The following is a 22,289-nucleotide window of genomic DNA, read 5'->3' as shown; positions in this document are numbered from 1 at the left end:
GTTATTTGCTTACACTTGGAGAAAGTTCAATTTCTTTGTCTAGCAGAAAACAGGTGTCTGTAGCCTTGTCATCTACAGAAGCAGAGTATGTGTCTGCAACCCATACATGTAAAGAGGTAATTTGGTTAAACCAATTGTTAGGCAATCATTGTAAGCCATTAACTCAACCGACGGTGATTTGTGAAGACAACCAAGGATGCATTTACTCTGCATGCAGTGAGAAGATCAATGCGAGAACCAAACATATTGACGTTAAACATCATCACCTGAGTGATTTGATAGAAAGTGGCATAATGGAGTTTGTTTATTGTGAGACTGACCAGAGGCAAGTTTTAGGAATTCAGAAAAAAGTTTGGACACCCCTGGTCAAAATGACTGTTATAAGTTAAAGATGACACATTTCCTTTGTATTTTAGGCACAAAAAATTATATTATTTATTACCTAGTAACACAACCTTTTGCAAGTATCACAGCTTGCAAATGCTCTTTGTAGCCAGCCAAAATGCTTTAAATTCTTGTTTGAGGGATTTTCATCCATTCTTCCTTGGAAAATTCTTCCAGTTATGTGAGATTCCTGGGTCATCTTGCATGCACTGCTATTTTGAGGTCTCGCTACACATTTTTAATGGTGTTCAGATCAGGAGACTGTGAGGATCACTGTAAAACCTTCAGCTTGTGCATTTTGAGGTAGTCTATTGTGGAAGTTGACTTGTGTTTAAGATCATTATCCATTTGTAGAAGCCATTCTCTTTTCAAATTCAGCTTTTTTTTTTTTTTACAGATGGTGTTATGTTTGCATCAAAATAATGTTGAAATTTCACTGAATCCTTTCTTCCCTCTACTCGTGACATGTTCCCGGGCCATAGGCTGCAACACAAGCTCAAAGCATGTTTGATCCACCCCTATGCTTAATGGTGTGTGAGATGTTCTTTTCCAGAAATTATGTGCCCTTTTTTCTCCACCCACACCTTTGATCATTGTGGCCAAAGAGTTCTATTTTAAACTTATCGGTCCACAGAACTTGTTTTCAAGATGCATCAGTTCTGTTTAGATGTTCTTTTGCATACTTCTGACGTAAAATTTTATGGTGAGTATGCAGGAGATGTTTTCTTCTGATGACTCTTCCTTGAACGCCATATTTGTGCAGGTGTCTCTGAACAGGATAACAATGTACCACAACTCCAGAGTCTGCTAAATGTTTCTGAAGGTATTTTGAATTCAAGCAGAGATCCTGATTTGCCTCTCTAGCAATCCTACGAGCAGCTCTTGCTAAAATTTTTAGTGGTCTTACAGACCTTATCTTGACCTCCACTGTTCCTGCCATATCTTAATTACATTTCGAACCGAAGAAAGGGCAACTTGAATACACTTTGCTATCTTCTTATGACCTTGTCCTGCTTTGTGTGCCTCCACCATTTTAATTTTCAGAGTGCTAGGCAGGTAAAAGTTAAAAGTACCCATGGCTCCTGGTTTTTGGCACATAGTTAGAGGAGGCAGAGTTTTTATAAAGCTGGGAAATTTGCATCACCTGGCCTTTCCTAACAATGATAGGGAACAAGCCATAATGCTAACAGGCTAATTAAGGTTTGAAAGCTTGATCAAAGTTATCTCAACACACAAATCTCCAGGGGTGCAAACATTTTTGCATCGACTCACTTTCCTTTTTGTAATTTTTAAAATGTAAAAGATGAATATATACTGTATATCCTAAAATACAAAGGAAATGTGTAAATGTGTCATCTTTAACGTTAGGTCTTTTAGAGATTATTTCATCTTAAAATTGCTTAACTGTTCACAATACCAGTAATTTCGACCAGGGGTGGCTAAACTTTTGCATGTCACTGTACAAGTTTAAAATCTGGGAGTACTCATATAGTGCGTGTATTAACGATGCAAAAAGGTGAGTATGCTTCATGGCAGATGCAATGAATGGGAGTACAGAATCTCCCTAATTACGATACTAACATAGTAACATACAGTAGTTTTTAAGGTTGAAGGAAGACTTTAAGTCTATCTAGTTCAACTCCTACCCTAACTTGACCTAACATGTTGATCCAGAGGAAGGCAAAAAAACAGTTCAAGGATCATTATACAAACAATAAAAGGCAATTTTTACAATTTTTAAATTTTAGTGCATAGAATATGACATCACCAGTCAGACACCTGAAAAATCAAGATTACTTGCAGCTGAAGAATGAATGCAAAAAAGCTGGAAGATTGTTTGAAGATCCAGAGTTCCCAGCAGCAAATGAATCCCTATTCTACAGCAAAGCACAACCACATAAAATAGAGTGGAAACGCCCAGGGGTAAGTGACTTTATACTGTATACATCGTAACATTTATAGGAAGTAATCTGAATTAAACATAATCCAACCTTCCATTACAGATTAACCCCTTCATGACCTTGAGATTTTCAGTTTTTTCGTGTTCGCTCCCCTCCTTCCCAGAGCCATAACTTTTTTATTTTTCCGTCAATTTGGCCATGTGAGGGCTTATTTTTTGCGGGACGAGTTGTACTTTTGAACAACATCATTGGTTTTACCATGTCGTGTACTAGAAAACGGGAAAAAAATTCCAAGTGCAGTGAAATTGCAAAAAAATTGCTGTCCCACACTTGTTTTTTGTTTGGCTTTTTTGCTAGGTTCACTAAATGCTAATACTGACCTGCTATTATGATTCTCCAGGTCAGGACGAGTTCACAGACACCTAACATGTCTAGGTTATTTTTTATCTAAGTGGTGAAAAAAAATTCCAAACTTTGCTAAAAAAAAAAAAATTGCGCCATTTTCCAATACTCGGAGCGTCTCCATTTTTCATGATCTGGGGTCAGTTGAGGGCTTATTTTTTGCGTGCCGAGCTGGCGTTTTTAATTATACCATTTCAGTGCAGATACGTTCTTTTGATCGCCCGTTATTGCATTTTAATGCAATGTCGCGGCGACCCAAAAAACGTAATTCTGGCGTTTCAAATTTTTTTCTCGCTACACCGTTTAGCGATCAGGTTAATGCTTTTTTTTAATTGATAGATCGGGCGATTCTGAACGCGGCGATACCAAATATGTGTAGGTTTGATTTTTTTTTTATTGATTTATTTTGATTGGGGCGAAAGGGGGGTGATTTAAATTTTTATATTTTTTTTATTTTTTTCACATTTTTTTTTACTTTTTTTTTTACTTTTGCCATGCTTCTATAGCCTCCATAGGAGGGTAGAAGCTGGCACAACACGATCGCCTCTGCTACATAGCAGCGATCTGATGTTCGCTGCTATGTAGCAGTATTGCAGGTGTGCTATGAGCATCGACCACAGGGTGGCGCTCACGGCTAGCCAGGATCAGTAACCATAGAGGTCTGAAGGACCTCTATGGTTACTATTCTGAAGCATCGCCGACCTCCGGATCATGTGACGGGGGTCGGCGATGCGATCATTTCCGGCCGCCCGGCCGGGAACGGTAGTTAAATGCCGCTGTCTGCGTTTGACAGCGGCATTTAACTAGTTAATAGGCGCGGGCAGATCGCGATTCTGCCCGCGCCTATTACGGGCACATGTCAGCTGTTCAAAACAGCTGACATGTCCCGGCTTTGATGCGGGCTCACCGCCGGAGCCCGCATCAAAGCGGGGCTTTTGACCTCGGTCGTACTATCCCGTCCGAGGTCAGAAAGGGGTTAAATATGTACAAATTTGCCAATGCAAACAGGACATTATACCTCATCTTGGTTTAGCTAGGGGCACACCAAAGTATAATGAGTGCGTCAACCTTCTAATATTAGGATCACACATTATAATAATTACAAAGATGTGTGATACAAGCAAATGGAAAAACACACTATATTTTCAAAATACATAAGATGGAAACCCTGCTTAAACAAGATTGGAGTCTAGACTTAAAAGCTAACAGCACCCAAAGAAATCCATATTTGCTCAGACTGATCCAATTGCTACCAACAGAGAATTATGGTATGAAACCATATTACTACCCAGTGCTCTCATATTGTATATTGTCCACATCATGCCATATTGTGCCAACAAGATCTACATCTCCCAAACATAGGCCAGAAATTTCCCAGAAAAATAATGCATGTACCGCTTGATTAAAGCCCACAAATCACCTTTACTTCCCAGTGATAAAGTCCACCATAACAGCCAACTTTATCTCTTTGCTGCACTGAGCATGACCACCTTGACATTACCATTGTCGCTGTGGAGAAAGTTTAAAGTCCTTAAGATCCTCCGGGGGAACCTGAAACCTGCAAATGCCAAATAGTTAAGTCCTCTTTTTCTCAGAAGAGGCAATTTGCATATTTAATTTCCCAGAGGAGCATTGTACGGCAAATAAGCCTCCTTACCTTGACAAGCCAGAGATGGTATGTCACTCTCCATAAGGAGAAACGATACCCCTTAGACCCCAGTCCAGAGCCTCTCACCTAGCCAAATCAGTTCTCATGCGTCGCACTGACGAGGGCCAACAGCCCGAAACACCGTGTCTGCGAATTGAGATACTGATTTGGCTTTTATCCTAAGTCATATTGCACAACTCGTTAGAGGGTTGATTGTGACTTGTAGGATCGCTACTTCCAACAGGTGGCGCTATAGAGTTAAGTCCTCTTTTTCTCAGAAGAGGCAATTTGCATAAATAGTTCTGAGAATGTTGAGTGAAACCTGGAGTGAAAGTGATTCCATGAAGACTACAGGAATAATCATAATACTATCAGTATGGATACCACTATATGATTGATCATATGAGCACACTATAAGCACTCCAGAAAATACTATGGACACCACTGACCATGTAGACACTTTGATGAGACTAATACTATTAAACTCTTATGTGCATAATCAATTTTGTCTTTAAAAAAGCACTTCCATCAAAATGTTTATCCTATTAATGTATTGAAATCATCATATTATATGGCACTCTGTACTTACAATTGCTCATTTTGCCTTTCTACCCAGTTAATTCTTCTCTTTTCCATTAGGTCTATGACATCACGTGATTAAAAACTGACTAGCTGAATTCTTCTAAGCTCTATGTGGAAACAGGAAGTCAATTTTCCCTGCCTGAGTCATAAGTCACTACAAAAGTCACTGGCAGGGGAAGGAGGTTCAGTTGGGTCAGGAGGTGAAGAGGGGAATGATAACTGCAGGGATAAGAGACTTCCTGTTTCTATGTATAGCAGAGAAAAGAGAATAACTGGGTAGATAGGCAAAATGAGCAATTGTAAGTACACAATGTCATTTAATTTGCTAACTGCAATATTAAGAGGATGAAAACTTTGATGGGAGTGCTTCTATAAGAATGAGAATTTTTGGTTTTACACGTTCAAAACATTTCTTTACTTCATACCAGTAGGGAGGCAGGGAGTCACACGATCATCAATAGGTTTTGTTTTTGCGTGGAGAAATAATAGTATGATGGAACTTTAGAAGAATAATATTAAATCAGAATGGTCATGTTTTGGATGGAGAAAGATATTTTCAAACATACTTTAAGATCTTTCATAAAGAAAAAAAAAAATATGTAGACGATTTGACAATTTTAACATACTTACAAGGCAAGGAAATGTTTGTGGTAGGGAAGTTTCTGCCATCTGGTAAAATAATCGTCAATAGAAGATACTAATGTAATTCCTAGAATCCCCTTGACGGCTTTTGAGGCTCCTGATTTTTGTAAGCTTTAGGTTTCTCACAACCTTTTGAGACAATATATATCAATATTAGAAACACAGGCTGCTGTAATTATTGTGTTTAAAATTAGTTCCCTTCCCCTGTCATCCAACGAGCATCTGCAAGCTTCCATGTCTTAGCATGTTTTTCTGTAAATATCGTCTTCAGGGAGGAAGAGGACTTGAACTCTAGTGCCAACTATTGAGGGTAGCAATTTTAAAGGTCAGTATCGACCCTTTAACGAGCCTTGTCACAGGACTTATAATAAAAATCCAAACCAGACACTTCACTTAAAGACACGTTTAAGGGTGTTTGCCCCTCATAAATATAATATAAAATTGTTCTTTAGGAAACATCTTGAAGTATGGTAGAAAATATATTTCTTCACCCATAACACAACCATCCCAATTTGTACTTGTTGTTGCTTATATAGTTCCATCATATTAATTATTATTTATCCACACAGAATGAGACTATCTCCTTGTGGGATAAAGAAGACGAGAAATAAAACTTTCTCAAATACATATATTTAAAAAAAAATTATATCTCAGGTATAAAACCTGCAACCTATAAAGAGTGGGAGAGTAAGTTATGCAAAACCCCAGCTCTCCATTGCCTTGGTATTTTAACAGCTGAGTAAGTCTTCATGCTTCTGAGCTGAGAGATACCAGTGTGTGTGTTTTATTTGGGGAGGGGCAGATGGGCAGGGGAAGGAGGATATAAGCAACAGCCAATGTAAATCCTTCAAATTTTATGTTGTGTTTATTCATGCACATTTCTCAGAACTGCTAGGTCTTTTGCACATAAAGGTGTTTCTAATAGAACTTATTTTGCCAGTACCTATAAGTAAAAGGTAAAAGGGGTTTTCTGGGACTGGGATTGGATTATGCCATTAATATCTGATTAATGGTTATATGACTCCCTCTCCCTTACTGGTATGAAGTAAAGTGCCAAATAGGCAAAAACAAGAAAAATTCTTCTGATTCATAAAGACAAAATTGGTTATGTCCATAAGGGTTCAGTAGTATTACTCTAGTCTCATCAAAGTGTCTACTAACATTGCCAGTTTCACAGTGGTGTCCATTTTCAGATCCATTTTGGCAGTTTTCAGGTTCCTCAGGAGGATCTTAAGGACTTTAAACTTTCTGCACAGTGACAATGGTAATGTCAAGGTGGTCATGCTCAGTGCAGCAAAAAGGAAGAGGTGGCTATTATCGGATGGTGGACCCATAACCCCAGGAACTAATAATCCATGCAAATTAGATAAACGATTACTGGCTTTGGGACACTAAGCAACAGTGTTCACTTAATGGCAGATATAAGAGGAAAGAAAAACAAAGGATATTGGATATAAACAACCTGAATTATTTCCTTCCTGGAAGAGGTAAACCACTACCCAATGAATCTGACAGATTAACCTTCTGTCAAACCAAGTTCATGGCGGAGTCAAAATTGCCATCGGCAATATTCAGAGTCTGTCCAGCTTTTGTTTTACTTGTGCTTAATTGTTTAGGATCTGAACAAAATTTGATTATGTAAATAAAAACATTTATAGATTATACCCTATGAGAATTAATCTAGAAATTACACATTTCAGTTTGATTTTGGCAGCAATTCCACAGTATGGCCAGTCTTACCCAAAATATATAAAGATGTTCTTTAACAGACAAATGATGCTCCCTTCCCATTTTATTCAATAAATGGTTTGGAATCTGTGTTTGCAAGATTATACTCTAGGGCACTTTAGCTTCTAAATACAAGAACATTTCATTTCCAACTATGAATCAAAAAGTCAGCTGGAGAAAAAAAACACTAACATTTACAACTAAAATATAAACCAGAAAAGCCCTATTGTTCTCACACCAAACACTTTCCCACAACGTTGTGTCTATAATGACATCTTGGATTATCCAAAAAGATATCGTCAGTCACGGGGAGATTTGATTTAACAAAAGCATTTATAGATAAGGAAAAACAGTATGTACCAGCTGCAGAAATACGATTCATTTAAGACTTTCAATCTAGCAGCCTTCTCTAGGCTGAGACTGTGCTGAGAGATGAAGTGTCTCCTGGCAAAGTCAACAAAACAATCCTCATTACTTGCCAATGATTTACTTGTGAGATTACTGGTGGCTGTTAGCTCTGCCAGGGTGTTATGTTGGGGAAGGCAAACTGGGCAATTGCCCAGGGCCCCCACACTCTTGTGGGCCCCCCCCAGCCTCTACCTTAGGAGCTACACTAACATTAAAACAATTTTAACAAAATACACATTTGGTATCGCTGCGTTCGTAAAAGTCCGATCTATCAAAATATATAGTAAATTAATCTAATTGGTTAACAGCGTAACAAAAAAAAAATCAAATGACAGAATTACGTTTTTTTAGCTGCCACAACGTTGTAATAAAATTCAATAAGAGGAGACCAAAACATCGTATCTGCTCCAAAAATGGTATCAATAAAAACGTAAAGTGAAGGTACAAAAAATAAGCCCTCAAACAACCCCATGTCCTAAAAAGTTAAAACATTACGAGTCTTGGAAAATGGTGGAAGAAGCAAAGAATTTTTTTTATTACTACAAATTTCAGAATTTTTTTTTCACCTCTTAACTAGTGTTGAGCGATACCTTCCGATATGCATTGGTATCGGTATCGGATAGTATCGGCCGATACCGGCAAAATATCGGATCTCGCCGATACCGATACCCGATATCAATGCATTTCAATGGGACGCAAAGTATTGGAATGGTTCCCAGGGTCTGAAGGCGAGGAAACTCTCCTTCAGGCCCTGGGATCCATGATCATGTGTAAAATAAAGAATTAAAATAAAAAATATGGATATACTCACCTCTTCACGGACCGCTCCTGGCACATTAACCCCCGGAACACTGTGATCAAACATGATCGCAGCGTTTCAGCAGCATAGGGAAGCATTGCACAGGGAGGTGGCTCCCTGCGTGCTTCCCCGAGAACCTCGGAGCAACGTGATGTGATCGCGTTGCTCCGAGGGTCTCCTACCTCCTTCTCCCTGCATGCCCCGGATCCAAAATGGCCGCGGGGCTGCTTCCTGGTCCTGCAGGGAGGTGGCTTTCCATCGCCTGCTCAGAGCAGGCGCTGGTAAGCCTGCAGCCCTGCCTGTCAGTTCGCTGATCTGACACAGTGCTCTGCAAAGCGATCTGACCCTAAAACATGTTATAAAGTAAAAAAAAAAAAATTCACATGTATAAAAAAAAAAAAAATTCCTAAGTAAAGAAAAAAAAAATAAAAATATATATATATATATTGTTCCCATAAATACATTTATCTAAATTAAAAATAAATAAATGTACACACATTTAGTATCGCCGCGTCCGTAATGACCCTCCTCCTCCCCCGGACACACAGATTCTCCCCGGAATCAGTGCTGGGGAAACTGTGTGTCCCTGCTTAAGTGCAGTATTCATTTGCTGCTCCCGGCTCACCGCTCAGCTGATCGGTGGGCGGGGAGCAGCTAATAAATATTCACTGCACTTAATCAGCGGGGCCATGTGCTTTCCCCAGCAGCTGATTCCGGGCAGCGGGGACATCCTGAAGTGGGATAACAGTGCGATCCCACTCGCTGCTGCCCCCCTCCCCACATGCTATATCCGTACTATAAGACGCACCCACACTTTCCTCCCAAATTTGGAGGAAAAAAAGTGCGTCTTATAGTCAGAAAAATACGGTAAATAACCACGGTACCACTGAAAACGTCATCTTGTCCTGCAAAAAACGAGCCGCCATACGGCATCATCAGCGAAAAAATAAAAAAGTTATAGTCCTCAGAATAAAGCGATGCCAAAATAATTATTTTTTCTATAAAATAGTTTTTATCGTATAAAAGCGCCAAAACATAAAAAAATGATATAAATGAGGTATCGCTGTAATCATACTGACCCGAAGAATAAAACTGCTTTATCAATTTTACCAAACGTGGAACGGTATAAACGCCCCACCCAAAAAGAAATTCATGAATAGCTGTTTTTTGGTCATTCTGCCTCACAAAAATCGGAATAAAAAAAAAGTCACATGCCCAAAAATGGTACCAATAAAAACGTCAACTTGTCCCGCAAAAAACAAGACCTCACATGACTCTGTGGACCAAAATATGAAAAATTATAGCTCTCAAAATGTGGGGACACAAAAAATATTTTTTGCAATAAAAAGAGGCTTTTATTGTGTGACAGCTGCCAATCATAAAGATCCGCTAAAAAACCCGCTATTAAAGTAAATTAAATCCCCCTTCATCACCCCCTTAGTTAGAGAAAAATAATAAAATAAAAAATGTATTTATTTCCATTTTCCCATTAGGGTTAGGGTTGGGGCTAGGGTTAGAGTTGGGGCAAGGGTTAGGGTTGGGGCTAGGGTTATTGCTAGGGTTGGGGCTAGGGTTAGGGCTAGAGTTAGGGTTGGGGCTAGGGTTAGGGAGGGGGCTAGGGTTGGGGCTAAAGTTAGGGTTAGGGTTGGGGTTAAAGTTAGGTTTGGGATTAGGATTAGGGGTATGGTTGGGATTAGTGTTAGGGGTGTGTTGGATTTAGGGGTGTGGTTAGGGTTGGAATTAGGGTTAGGGGTGTGTTGGGGTTAGGGGTGTGGTTGGGATTAGGGTTAGGGGTATGTTCGGGTTAGGGTTATGGTTAGAGTTGGGATTTGTTCTCCTTCCCTTCCGAGCTCTCCTGTGGACCCAAACAGGGGTTTACCCCAACATATGGGGTATCAGCGTACTCAGGACAAATTGACCAACAATATTGGGGTCCAATATCTCTTGTTAACCTTGGGAAAATAAAAATTTGGGGGGCTAAAAAACCCTTTTTGTGGGAAAAAATGATTTTTTATTTTCACGGCTCTGCGTTATAAACTGTAGTGAAACACTTGGGGGTTCAAAGTTCTCACAATACATCTAGATAAGTTCCTTGGGGGGTCTAGTTTCCAATATGGGGTCACTTGTGGGGGGTTTCTACTGTTTAGGCACATCAGGGACTCTGCAAATGCAACGTGACGCCTGCAGACCAATCCATCTAAGTCTGCATTCCAAACGGCGCTCCTTCCCTTCCGAGCTCTGCCATGCGCCCAAACGGTGGTTCCCCCCCCACATATGGGGTATCAGCGTACTCAGGACAAATTGGACAACAACTTTTAGGGTCCATTTTCTCCTGTTAACCTTTATGGCTCTGCATTATAAACTTCTGTGAAGCACTTGATGGGTCAAAGTGCTCACCACACATCTAGATTAGTTCCTTAGGTGGTCTACTTTCCAAAATGGTGTCACTTGTTGGGGTTTTAATGGTTAGGCACATCAGGGGCTCTCCAATCACAACATGGCGTCCCATCTCAATTCCAGTCAATTTTGCATTGAAAAGTCAAACAGCGCTCCTTCCCTTCCGAGCTCTGCCTTGCGCCCAAACAATGGTTTACCCCACATATGGGGTATCGGCGTTCTCAGGACAAATTGCACAACAACTTTTGGGGTCCAATTTCTTCTCTTACCCTTGGTAAGATAAAACAAATTGGAGCTGAAGTAAATTTTTTGTGAAAAAAAGTTAAATGTTCATTTTTTTTTTAAACATTCCAAAAATTCCTGTGAAACACCTGAAGGGTTAATAAACTTCTTGAATGTGGTTTTGAGCACCTTGAGGGTTGCAGCTTTTAGAATGGTGTCACACTTGGTTATTTTCCATCATATAGACCCCTCAAAATTACTTCAAATGTGATGTGGTCCCTAAGAAAAAATGGTGTAAAAATGAGAAATTGCTGGTCAACTTTTAACCCTTATAACTCCCTAACAAAAAAAAATTTTGGTTCCAAAATTGTGATGATGTAAAGTAGACGTGGGAAATGTTACTTATTAAGTATTTTGTGTGACATATCTCTGTGATTTAAGGGCATAAAAATTCAAAGTTGGAAAATTTCAGTTTTGTTCGCAAATAGACACAGGTAATATCAAAGATATTTTACCAACAACATGAAGTACAATATGTCACGAGAAAATCATGTCAGAATCATCAGGATCCATTGAAGCGTTCCAGAGTTATAACCTCAAAGGGAAAGTGGTCGGAATTGTAAAAATTGGCCCGGCTATTAACATGCAAACCACCCCTGGGGCTTAAGGGGTTAAATTAAAAAAAAAAGCTATACAGGTTTCATATCTGCGTACTCATATTGACCCTGAGAATCATATTACCAGATCAGTTTTACCATATACTGAACACAGTAAATAAAAACTTAACTTGCATTATCAAAGCCACCAAATTTTTTTCCCAGTCTCCAGTGCACTATGTGGTTGAACGAATGGTGACATTCAAAAGTATGGCTTGCCCTGCAAAAAAAAAAAAAAAGACCTCCCACTGCTATGTGGACAGAAAAATAAAAAAGTTATGGCTCTTGGAAGAATGGGGGGAAAAAAACAAAACATAAAATCGCCCAGGGGTGAAGGGGTTAAAATCCTAGTAAATAGCAAGTTTGGATGTTCATGGTGAGCTTACTGAAACTAAAACATAATCATATCTATAAAATATAATTAGGGTTAGGCTTCCTCAATTTCTAAATGTGTACACAGTTATCAGGCAGAGCTTACAAGGAAATAAGTTCAACGTTTTCAGTAGTGAGCACCCTAGTGAGTCCATAACAGCACAAGACAGGAAGAGTTGTCATAGGGATTTTGAAACACAAGGGTGGTGCTTAATAATTCAAATTTAAATTAATTTAAGTAGCTGATCCTATGAAAACATTCTTTTTACTCACTATCCAGTTTGGAAAACATGTATAGGAAATTCTTAATTAATATAAGGAGTCCTGTATTCAGAATCACTTGGTCAGAGTATAAGTGGTTACAAAGAGTGTCTCTCTAGAGGACCCGCCCTGTATGACACAGTGACAGGGCCCTGACGAAGAAGGAACTTATCCTTCGAAATGCGTTGGATTGCCTTGTCCCCGCACGCGCCCGTCCTTACACTTGTGTGACGTCACATTCTAGCCACGCCCCTTTCACACTCCGCCACCGCTTTGGCGTCGCTTCCGGCCGGGGCACGCCGGAGGCAGGCGGTTTAGTCTAACCCCCTGTGACCAGCGAGGAGGAACCTAGCGGGCGAAAGCCCTCACCCTACCTCCCTGCTCCACTGTACTGTGGGAGCGAATACTGGACACCTCCTGGGAGAAGACCTAGCTACGCTATGGCGTCACTACAGACTAATGCAGTAAGTGCATGTGTGCAAACCACTTTTCCGGCTGTATTGCTCCCTGACTATTGGATTTGCATACCTTTGTCTCTCCTCCCGGTGCGAGCAACTATTTTCCCTGTGTCCACTTGCATTTATTTCATTTACCAACGCACTTTTTTAGCGCAGGTGATAGCGTTTATATATACCTCGTTGTCTTATTATTGGCAGGGCTTTACACAGACCCTGTTATATCACCAGCAGCAGCTTTGTTTTTAGATTAACCCCTCCTTTTTCCCTTTCTTGTTCCCTAAACTAGTGTAGCGCCAGTGTACTTTCATTTTATATTGTCTTTTATTTTATGTTTCATTGTTGTCTTTTATCTTAACCTTATTTGTTTTGTCTTTTGTCACTTTTTATACCAGTGCCATTTTTTGACCCATCTACGCAAATAGTGTCCTTCAACTCAGCCCTTCTAATTGACATCATCTACTAACACATCTGTTTATTTGGCACATTATTTAATGGAATTACTGTGATATGCTGCAATGTTATTTCATTATGGTGTCTTATTTTCTGCACTTGCTTGATTACGTGTACTGTGTCTTTAAATAAACGGCAGTGCACGTGCATCCCCTTGAGAAAGCGGTGTTTTAATGGTTCATGCCAGGGTGCATTCAGCGACACACTGGTGGTGGTGGACTGTGGACTTTTTTCCTTAAGCTCCGCCTTCTTCCGCATGCATCCTGCGTGCCTATCTTTAACATGGTGTATATGCAGGGACATGCATTGTATGCGTCCGCGCGCATCGTTTTTAAGTGCCCTCTGAATGCAACATGTTGCATTTTCTTGCGTTCGGCAGGCAAGTAAAAACAATGCACACGGACGCATTCGCATACAACGCTTGTCCCTGCGTACACAATGTTAAAGATAGGTACGCAGGACGCATGCGGAAGTAGGCGAATCTTAAGGAAAGAAGTCTGCAGCACCATGCTGCGGACTGAAACACTAATGTGAACCTAGCCTAAGTCAGCTCCACTATGCAAGCAGGAAGCTGAAATTCCCATTTGACTGTCCCCAAATGTCTTTTAAGGCTTCATAAGGAGTGGGGGAGCGCAGTGTGTAAACTAAATGAATGAATTAATAAAATAATAACAAGCAAAAATAAAATAGAAAAATGGTAAAATAAAACTTAAAAAAGAAAAAAAAAAAAAAGAGAGACTTTGTCAATCTGCATCGCTGTTTCTAGCCTTCCAGAAAAAAATGTGTCCAATATATAAAAATAATTTCTACAAAAAGGGAAGCACAATTTAAAATCATTTTAGTTGCCTTTTGTAGTCTCAAAAAAAAAAAGAGAAAAAATCATTGTGTTTTGCGACCTCACAACCTGGAATTTCTCTGTTTTTTTTTTAGGGTTTGCATCACTTCATGTAAAGAACATGCCTACAGCTGTGAACATTTGTTTGTTTTTTTTATTGTGAAGCAAACAACAATTAAGACAAAATAACTAAAAACTTCAGTGTGCATAAGTATTCACACACCTAAAGTTAGTACTTTGTAGAGCGTCCCTTTGCACCAATTACAGCTGCAAGTCTCTTTGTATAAGTCTCTATGAGCTTTCCACATCTTGCCACTGGGAGTTTTGCCCATTCATCAAGGCAAAACTGTTCCAGCTCCTTCAAGTTAGATGGTTTCCTCTGGTGAACAGCAATCTTCAAGTCTGACCACAGATTCTCAAATGGATTATGGTCTGAGCTTTGACTAGGCCACTCCAAAACATTTACACGTTTGCCCTTAAACCACTCGAGTGTTTCTTTAGCAATATGCTTTGATTCATTGTCATGTTGCAAGATGAACCTCCCTCCCTGTCTCAAATCACTGACAGACTGAAATAGGTTTTGCTCAATAATATGCCTGTATTTTTCACCATCCATCTTCCCCTTGACTCACACCATTTTCCCTGTCCCTGCTGCTTAAAAACATCCCCACAGCATGATGCTGCCACCACCACCATGTTTCACTGAGGGGATGGTGTTCTTGGGGTGAGGAGCTGTGTGGGTTTGGAGCCAGGCATAGCGTTTACCTTGGTGGACAAAGTTTAAATTTTCGTCTCATCTGACCACAGCACCTTCCTCCATACATTGAGAGTCTCCCACATGCCTTTTTGTCAAGCTCAAAACGAGCCTTACAATTTATGTGTATAAGTAAAGGTTTTTATTTGCCCACTCTTCCATAAAGGCCACCTCTATGGAGTGTAAGTCTTATTGTGGTCGTATGACAGATCCTCCAGTCTCTGCTTTGGATGTCTGCCGATCCTTTACGGTTACATTTGTCTCTATGCTGCCTCTCTGATTAATGTCCTCCTTGCCCGGGCTGAGAGATTTGGGAAATGCAATGTAATTAATGAAAGAAGCTCATTTTTCCTTCATGCTGGACAAGCCCTTTAAGAGTTAAGCAAAATCAGACTTCAGAACATTCATTCTCTCTTCCATTGCACAACAGGCCATATAACAACCCCCTAAGGAGACCTCACACGTTCGCATAAGCCATTGAACCCATGACTTATTAACAGATTCATACCAAACTGTATAGAAACAACAATACAATGACAAGAAGATGGATGTGACTGGCTAGAATTATCTGATTGGGCGTAACAAAAAATCATTGCAACAATTTCTATTATACCCCTTTTAAGGAGAAGGACAAGAAGGTGGTGATATAATAATTCATCTGTGTTATTTGTCATTAATTACTTGTTGGGTTTATTTCGCAATGTGTCATTATTAAAACACGCAGAGCTTATGTCTGGTTTCAGGGGACTTGTTCAATCTATTGAAACAAAACATGTGCCTTGTGCCGTTCATGCTTTGTCTTGAGACAAGTCTCTAGTGTATGTCTGGTTTCTGCCAGACTCCATAAATCTACACGACTTGGATAATATTTTGTAGAAAAAGTCTATGACAAGTCAAGTCCTCTAGCAGAAGGAATCAAGACTGCGCTGTATGTTCTATTATTCACTACTCATTGGAGCCTCCAAAAGGATTGCACTGTTTTAGAGAATTTTCGGAACAAAATAGGATGTATAAGTCTGGACTAAACTATACAATAAAAGTAAGTCTCAAATTAACTGTGCACTTTATTGTACGAAATACACACAGATTGTCATCTCATTTCCCCTATTAAATAAACTATTACAGTACCAAACCAAATTGTAACCAAGATAACAGAGTACATAACTGTTAAAGAACAGTCAAAGAACAGGTAAGGATATAGTTGTGCAATTAACCCTAAAGAACAAATTAGATAACAAGGATTAAACTGTTAAAGGGAACTTGTCATCTGAAAAATCGCAGTTAACCTGCAGATATGGGGTTCCTGCCACGCTGCCGGAAGGAGATTAACTTTATTTTCCCCAGCAGTGTTCTGGTCTCAGGCACGGGGGCGATACAGGCATGGATTCAACTGTAACCGCGACACTAGCACTAAATAACAGCTGGCCCTAATGCCAAGTGAGCTGTCAGTCAATGCTGGGGGCAGCCAGTGGCAATAAAGTTAATTTCCTCCTGACAGCGTAGGTTAATCCCCATATGTGAAGGCTAATAGCAATTTTTCAGGCGACAGGTTCCCTTTTAGTTTTGGACCTTTGCATATTTATATTCTCAGACGAACATTCTATGGCCAAGTTATCTCCTTCACTATCTCCACAAGAAGAAATGTTATCCCTTACATCTTTTCCTCACACAAACAAATGTGACAGGTGCGGAGTGACAGCAGACATCTGTCAAAAAGTTGATATGCCATTTTGGAATTTTTCGGATTCTGTTGGGTGATGTAGTGGAAAAGCAATGTATGCCGAACAGGTCAATGGAAGCCCAGACAAGGCCACAAATCACATGCTGGATCAATTGGTTGCATTGTCTAAGACTACGACCTTCACAGTCTAAAATCAAATCCCTTAAAATGTAGGCCAGCTTTATATTATATAATAGAAATAGAAAGTGCCTAGCCTTAAATAATTGCATCAATATTAAAGGAAAAAAAACAATCTAAGGCAGTGTTCCCCAACAGGTCATGTTTTCAGTATTTCCTTAGTATTGCACAGGTGATAATTGCATCACCTGCACAGACAATAATGTCATCACCTGTGCAATACTAAGGAAATCCTGAAAACATGACCTTTTGGTGGCTCTTGAGTACCGGAGTTGGGGAACACTGATCTAAGGCCAAACAAGTGAAGGTCTGCAAATCCAACAGCAAGTTATTAACAATTTTCTATTTTAAACAACCAGTTTATGAATTGAAACTATGATTGTGCCTGGATTGGAAGTCACAAACTTCCAAGATCACAGCCAGCCATACATTTCTCCTGAAGCTGCCACTGAGAACCTCTTTAAGCAGTATGCCTACTGTATTTAGCAGCTGGCACTGCATTTCCTACACACATTATGAATGACCCCTGGTCTTTGGAAGGAATAAGTCATGTGCCTGTTCTTTGTATTGACCACCTCCTGAGGTCAGCTACTTAAACCCCAGACCACACCCTGGGGCGGAGATAAGGTGGACATCGTCCCTCCCGCTCTATGGATGTCCACATAAAAGCCAGCCCATTATGGTAATGTCTTAACCCCTCATAACACTTAGGGTGCTGGAGGGAAATAGGGTTTTAGATCACTGATGCAATTAGGCGTAGTGATACATATCTCCCCTCCAGCACTTTACCAGTGACTTTGTCACAATACATATAAATGAAATATCATCTGAGGAGCCCGAAACTGGATCCCATACTCTAGATGTTGTCTTTTCATTCATGCTATAACTTTGCTTTTGCAGCTGCTGCCTGACATTGAGTACTGCTGCTCAGCTTACTTCCAAATCAGAATACCCAAGTCCTTCTCCTGTTCTGTAGTCGCTGTTATATTTCCTTTGAGCAAAATTGTTACTGCCGCGGTTCATTTCTCTACATTTATCAACATTAAACTTCATCAGCCATGTTTTACCCGTGTGGCTGTAATATCGGTGCGGGTATTTGTATAGTCATTTTTTCAATAACAGCATGACCATCTGGTGAGATTCCCTCATACTCACGATTAGCGTGCACCACCGTGGTTGTACATATGGTAACCTGGCTAGTGGTGCACTCAGAAGTTCCCCCCTCCACCCATCTCCATACCCCATCTACCGCCTGTGCTGAAACCTTAGCTATGCCTCTGGTATCAAACCTTCCTGAACTCTGCAAGATGACCCAGAAGATCACCAATCTTGGCCTGGTCCTCCCTAATTACAAGCATCTCTTTTGGCTTGAACAGTAAAAATGTTGGGTGTAACCATATCTTCGAATCAAGTCTCAGAGATATAATTTAGACACTGTACTACAGAATAAAAAAGCACATTGACCATATTCTGCAACTACAACTGACAATCATTAGAGCCAAGAGCTTCTGTCCTAGTAAAGTTATTGGGGCCCATATACTGTTCTTACACAGGGGCCCTTTTCTGTCTGTGCCTGCCACTGAGCAGCCTACTTCAAAACTGTCACATGAAGAGTGTGTCTGACCATTTTCACGAAAAATAGTACATGAATGAGTGACAAACTCATACCATCAATGCACTTTTCAGAGTTGAAAAAGATACACGTGAAGAGAACATCTATTGAGCATTAAGGAGGATGTAAACGGTCTCCTGCCTGTCTCAGAGACATAAGAAAATGCTCCAAGTTCATTTTGTATAACATGACTCAACGATCAGCAGCTTTTTGGCTCACCGGTTATATTAACGCCGAAATATTAGAGCCGTTTCTACCGAAAAACACACATATAACAGGTGCAGAGTATTGTATCATCATGACTGGATGAGAAACCCCAAAAAATTAATCGGTAGAAAGAAAAGCCTGACCATCTTGTGCGCTATATGTATCCTATTACTCTACCTTAATCTTGTAGGCTGCATAAATTATTTCCAAATGAGCATTCCGTATGAATTGTTATTTTAACTAGGAAAAAGAACATAAAATGGAAAAGTGCTGCAGATGGGACAGATTCCTGTTACTCTTTGGGAGAACCGTTAAACAGGAACAGATGCTCTCTCTAGAAAACTGGCTCTTGCTTAATAATAAAAAATAGTAAGTTTTAGTTTAATTTAAAAGAGAAAAACATTCAATAATGTTGGGATATGATATTGCAGTGGGTAATGAGGGTTGTTCAGGGCAAGGCTCGTATTTTGCAGCCCACAAAAGGTGGTTAGGACTTCGAGTCCTTTTCAATGAGTCCAGTTTGAGCCCCTTATTTTCCAAACTTATGTATTGTGTTTTAAGAAAATAGTGAGGCAATTATAGTTTGCCCTTTGGTCTTCTATTTTTTTCTGACTTTTTGGTGAAAATTTAGCTTGTTTGGCTTTTGTTTTAACCATTTCGTTGCCCTAGCCCTTCTTAGGGTTGGAAAAAGTAGGTAAAAAAAAAAATCAAACTTATCATAATGTTAGTGTTTTGAGTTTTTTTTGCTTGTTTTTTTTTTAACAAGGGACACTATTTAAATTTGAACCAGCTCTCCCAACAGGTCACAAAATTGCAAGTGAGATTAGATTCAAGGATTTGCGGAGAGCACAGTACATGACAAGAACATTGCACATGATTCAATATGGTTTTCATTCATTAGCTGTTCAGCATATGCTATAATCGATCTATGCACCCAGAATGCCGCAATTGAGATAAATTTGCCATCGACTGCTGTGCTCTGCATAGGCCGAGACCAAGAGGACAAAGCACACTTCATTATACTCAGACTTTTGTAATCTCGGTCACTGCCCATGCAGAGTGCAGCAGCCGAAGACAAATTTATCTCAACTGCTGTGCTCTGCATAAGTACTGGTGGCAATGACCAAGATGACAAAGCAGAAACGCTCTGCTTTATTCATAGAGGGTGATCGGGCATTCACTGTGTTTGTACACCACTTTAAGAAAATACGGTTCTTGTTGGCACTGTTCATTGCCCAAAGCAGAATTTTTTATTATTGTGGTCGAGGGGAGGCGAATGCCCAAAATGTTGTGACCCCATAGAATTTGTCACTCAAGCTAACAGCCGCTGTTGTGCCACTGCCGCTGTAGTATTATATGTCGATATTATTGAATAATAGGTTTCGATTAGACGCCAGAGATATTATTGCATTAGTCAGCAGCCCTAGTGGGAGTCTGCTCTGTACAAGACTGCTATTAGATGTGCAAGTGAGGTGTGCTCTGTACGTTGTGAGCGCAGTGTCATTACATAATATCTGAAACCTTTGTGTTTGTGACTCTTAGGGAAGTTATATACTGTAATATTAATTAGATACATAGTGACCACAAATTAATCTCAGGTCAAAAAGTGTACAGAAAAAGTTATAGTATAAAAAAATAATTTTAATTAATGATAATAAAAAAGATAGACTACGGTGCCTCATGCCAAGAAGGGGATGCAACAGAACATTAAAATAGGCGATTATAATAACAATGGACTATGCACAATAATAATCTCAGTATTATTGGTACTAGTGGACAGCCTAAATATATACAATCCAGATATTAGTGATGAGATCTAAATACAGGTGCCTAAAGTGGATCCATTTATATAGCTATGGATATAGGAAATCTATTTTACCTAACACTGCTGCTAGTGGCGTCCACAAAAGAGATAGTGCTCAGTCGGGGTAGAGCGATTCCAGATTCCTCCTGCAGTTCTATAATGCATTGCTGTGTTGTAAAGAGTGTAGTAAAGTAGTGCAAGATGAATTCTATTATTTATCTTTTACTTTCCTCACTTGTATAGCGCCATTAATTGCACAGTGCTTTACCGACATCATCATTGCTGTCCTCATTGGGGATCACAATCTAGACTCCCTATCAGTATGTTTTTGGAGTGTGGAAAGAAACCGTATATCACCCACGCAAAGAAGGGAAGAACATACAAACTCCTTCCAGATGCTGTCCTTGGTGGGATTTGAACCTTGAACCCCAGCGCAGCAAGGTTCCAGTGCTAACCACTGAGCCACCATGCTGCCCTATTATATGGTGGCTCAAAATCTAACCAAGATATCATCAATAATAATTTTCATAATTTTAGTAGTAATACTACTACATGACAATAAAAATAAAGGGGGTCCTGAAGTTTAAAGGGAACTTATCAGGTCGGACGATGCTATTATCCTGCAGATACACTGTTAAAGGGAACCTGTCATTTAAAAAAACGCCATTAACTTGCAGATATGGGGATTAATCTGTGGGTTGATAGCGTTCTACAGCTGTGCGGTTGCCACATTGAGAGCCCCACTGCCGGAAGGAAAAGAACTGTATTCCTCCTGCTTCCAGTTGTAGAGGCACGCAACTTCAATCACCTTTAACTATACAATGAGTGGCTGCTGTAACCTCGTTCCGACTAACTTACTGCCGGCTCTATAGTACATCAAGGAAAAGCCGGCTGTCAGTCCGTGCTGGGGGCTTGGTTACAGCTGCTGATCAATATGTAGTGAGTGGTGAGTGAAGTTACGTCTCTATGACAGAAAGAAGTGGGCTGCCAGGGATAGAGTTCATTTCAGTGCGGCAATCGCACATCTTTAGAACACTATTAACCTGCAGATTAACGCAAAATATCTGCAGGTTAACAGGACTGAGAGTGGCCACTGTAAGCATGTCCCAGCACTCTAAGTAGTGACTGTAGCTGCACCGACACAACTACATGACTGAAAGCCGGCAGCTCCTGGGAGAAATAAAATTCATGTTCTCCCGGTAGCTGCACTTTCAGTACTGCGGCCGGGCACCTACATAATGCTAGTAACCTACAGATTAACCATAAATCTTCAGGGTAACAGCATTATCCGATCTGACAGGTTCCCTTTATCTTTTAATCTCCATAAAAATAATTATTGAGCTGTGGACCACATTTTATAAATGTCAGACACACATCAAGAAATAGAATTACAGTAATAATTACATAAGCATCTATTAGTCTATTACGAAATTACTGCTTTTGTGTGATGTACCCAACAAAAGGATTAAAGGGGTTCTCCATCTATCAGGACAATTTTTTTGTACTTAAATGTAATGTAATTGAGACTAAAAGTCAATTTTGCAAGTCTTTCATGCAAGATGCCTCCCAGCTACTGGCAAGGGACATCTTTGCAGGTGTAGGTATAAGAACGGAGGAGCGTGCACACTAGGCACGCCACCGGGAAGTGCGGTGTGCACTCACACAGGTAACCACATGGCTGCAGTAATTCAGCATCCCTGCATGGGGGGGGAAGGGGAACTATGCAGGGGCGCCGGCATTAGAATTACATATAGTGGAAGGGCAACCAGTGCAATGGCTGGCACAGGGTAGTGGCATTGGAGTAGGGGTAGGAGAGAAATATAATCCTCGCTGCTACATTCAGGATGGATTGGAGAAGGGAGAGTTCATTAAGAAGGAAAACGATTTGTACAGAGTTGTAGCAGTCCAG

General features: G+C 40.1%; 1 protein-coding gene across 1 annotated transcript in view; it reads left to right on the top strand.

Moving 5' to 3' along the window:
• Positions 1-22,289, top strand: part of CAPN6 (calpain 6) — an 87,635-nt gene that overhangs the window by 14,724 nt on the left and 50,622 nt on the right. The window contains exon 2 of the mRNA XM_077285163.1: positions 2,133-2,307. Within this exon, the coding sequence (XP_077141278.1) occupies positions 2,143-2,307 (165 nt within the window). The 5' untranslated portion in view covers positions 2,133-2,142. The remainder of the gene's footprint in view (positions 1-2,132; positions 2,308-22,289) is intronic.

This window comes from Ranitomeya variabilis, chromosome 2, assembly GCF_051348905.1.
Source record: "Ranitomeya variabilis isolate aRanVar5 chromosome 2, aRanVar5.hap1, whole genome shotgun sequence".
Lineage (NCBI taxonomy): Eukaryota > Metazoa > Chordata > Amphibia > Anura > Dendrobatidae > Ranitomeya > Ranitomeya variabilis.
Note: the sequence above shows the minus strand (reverse complement) of the source record. Positions and strands in the feature narration are given on the sequence as shown.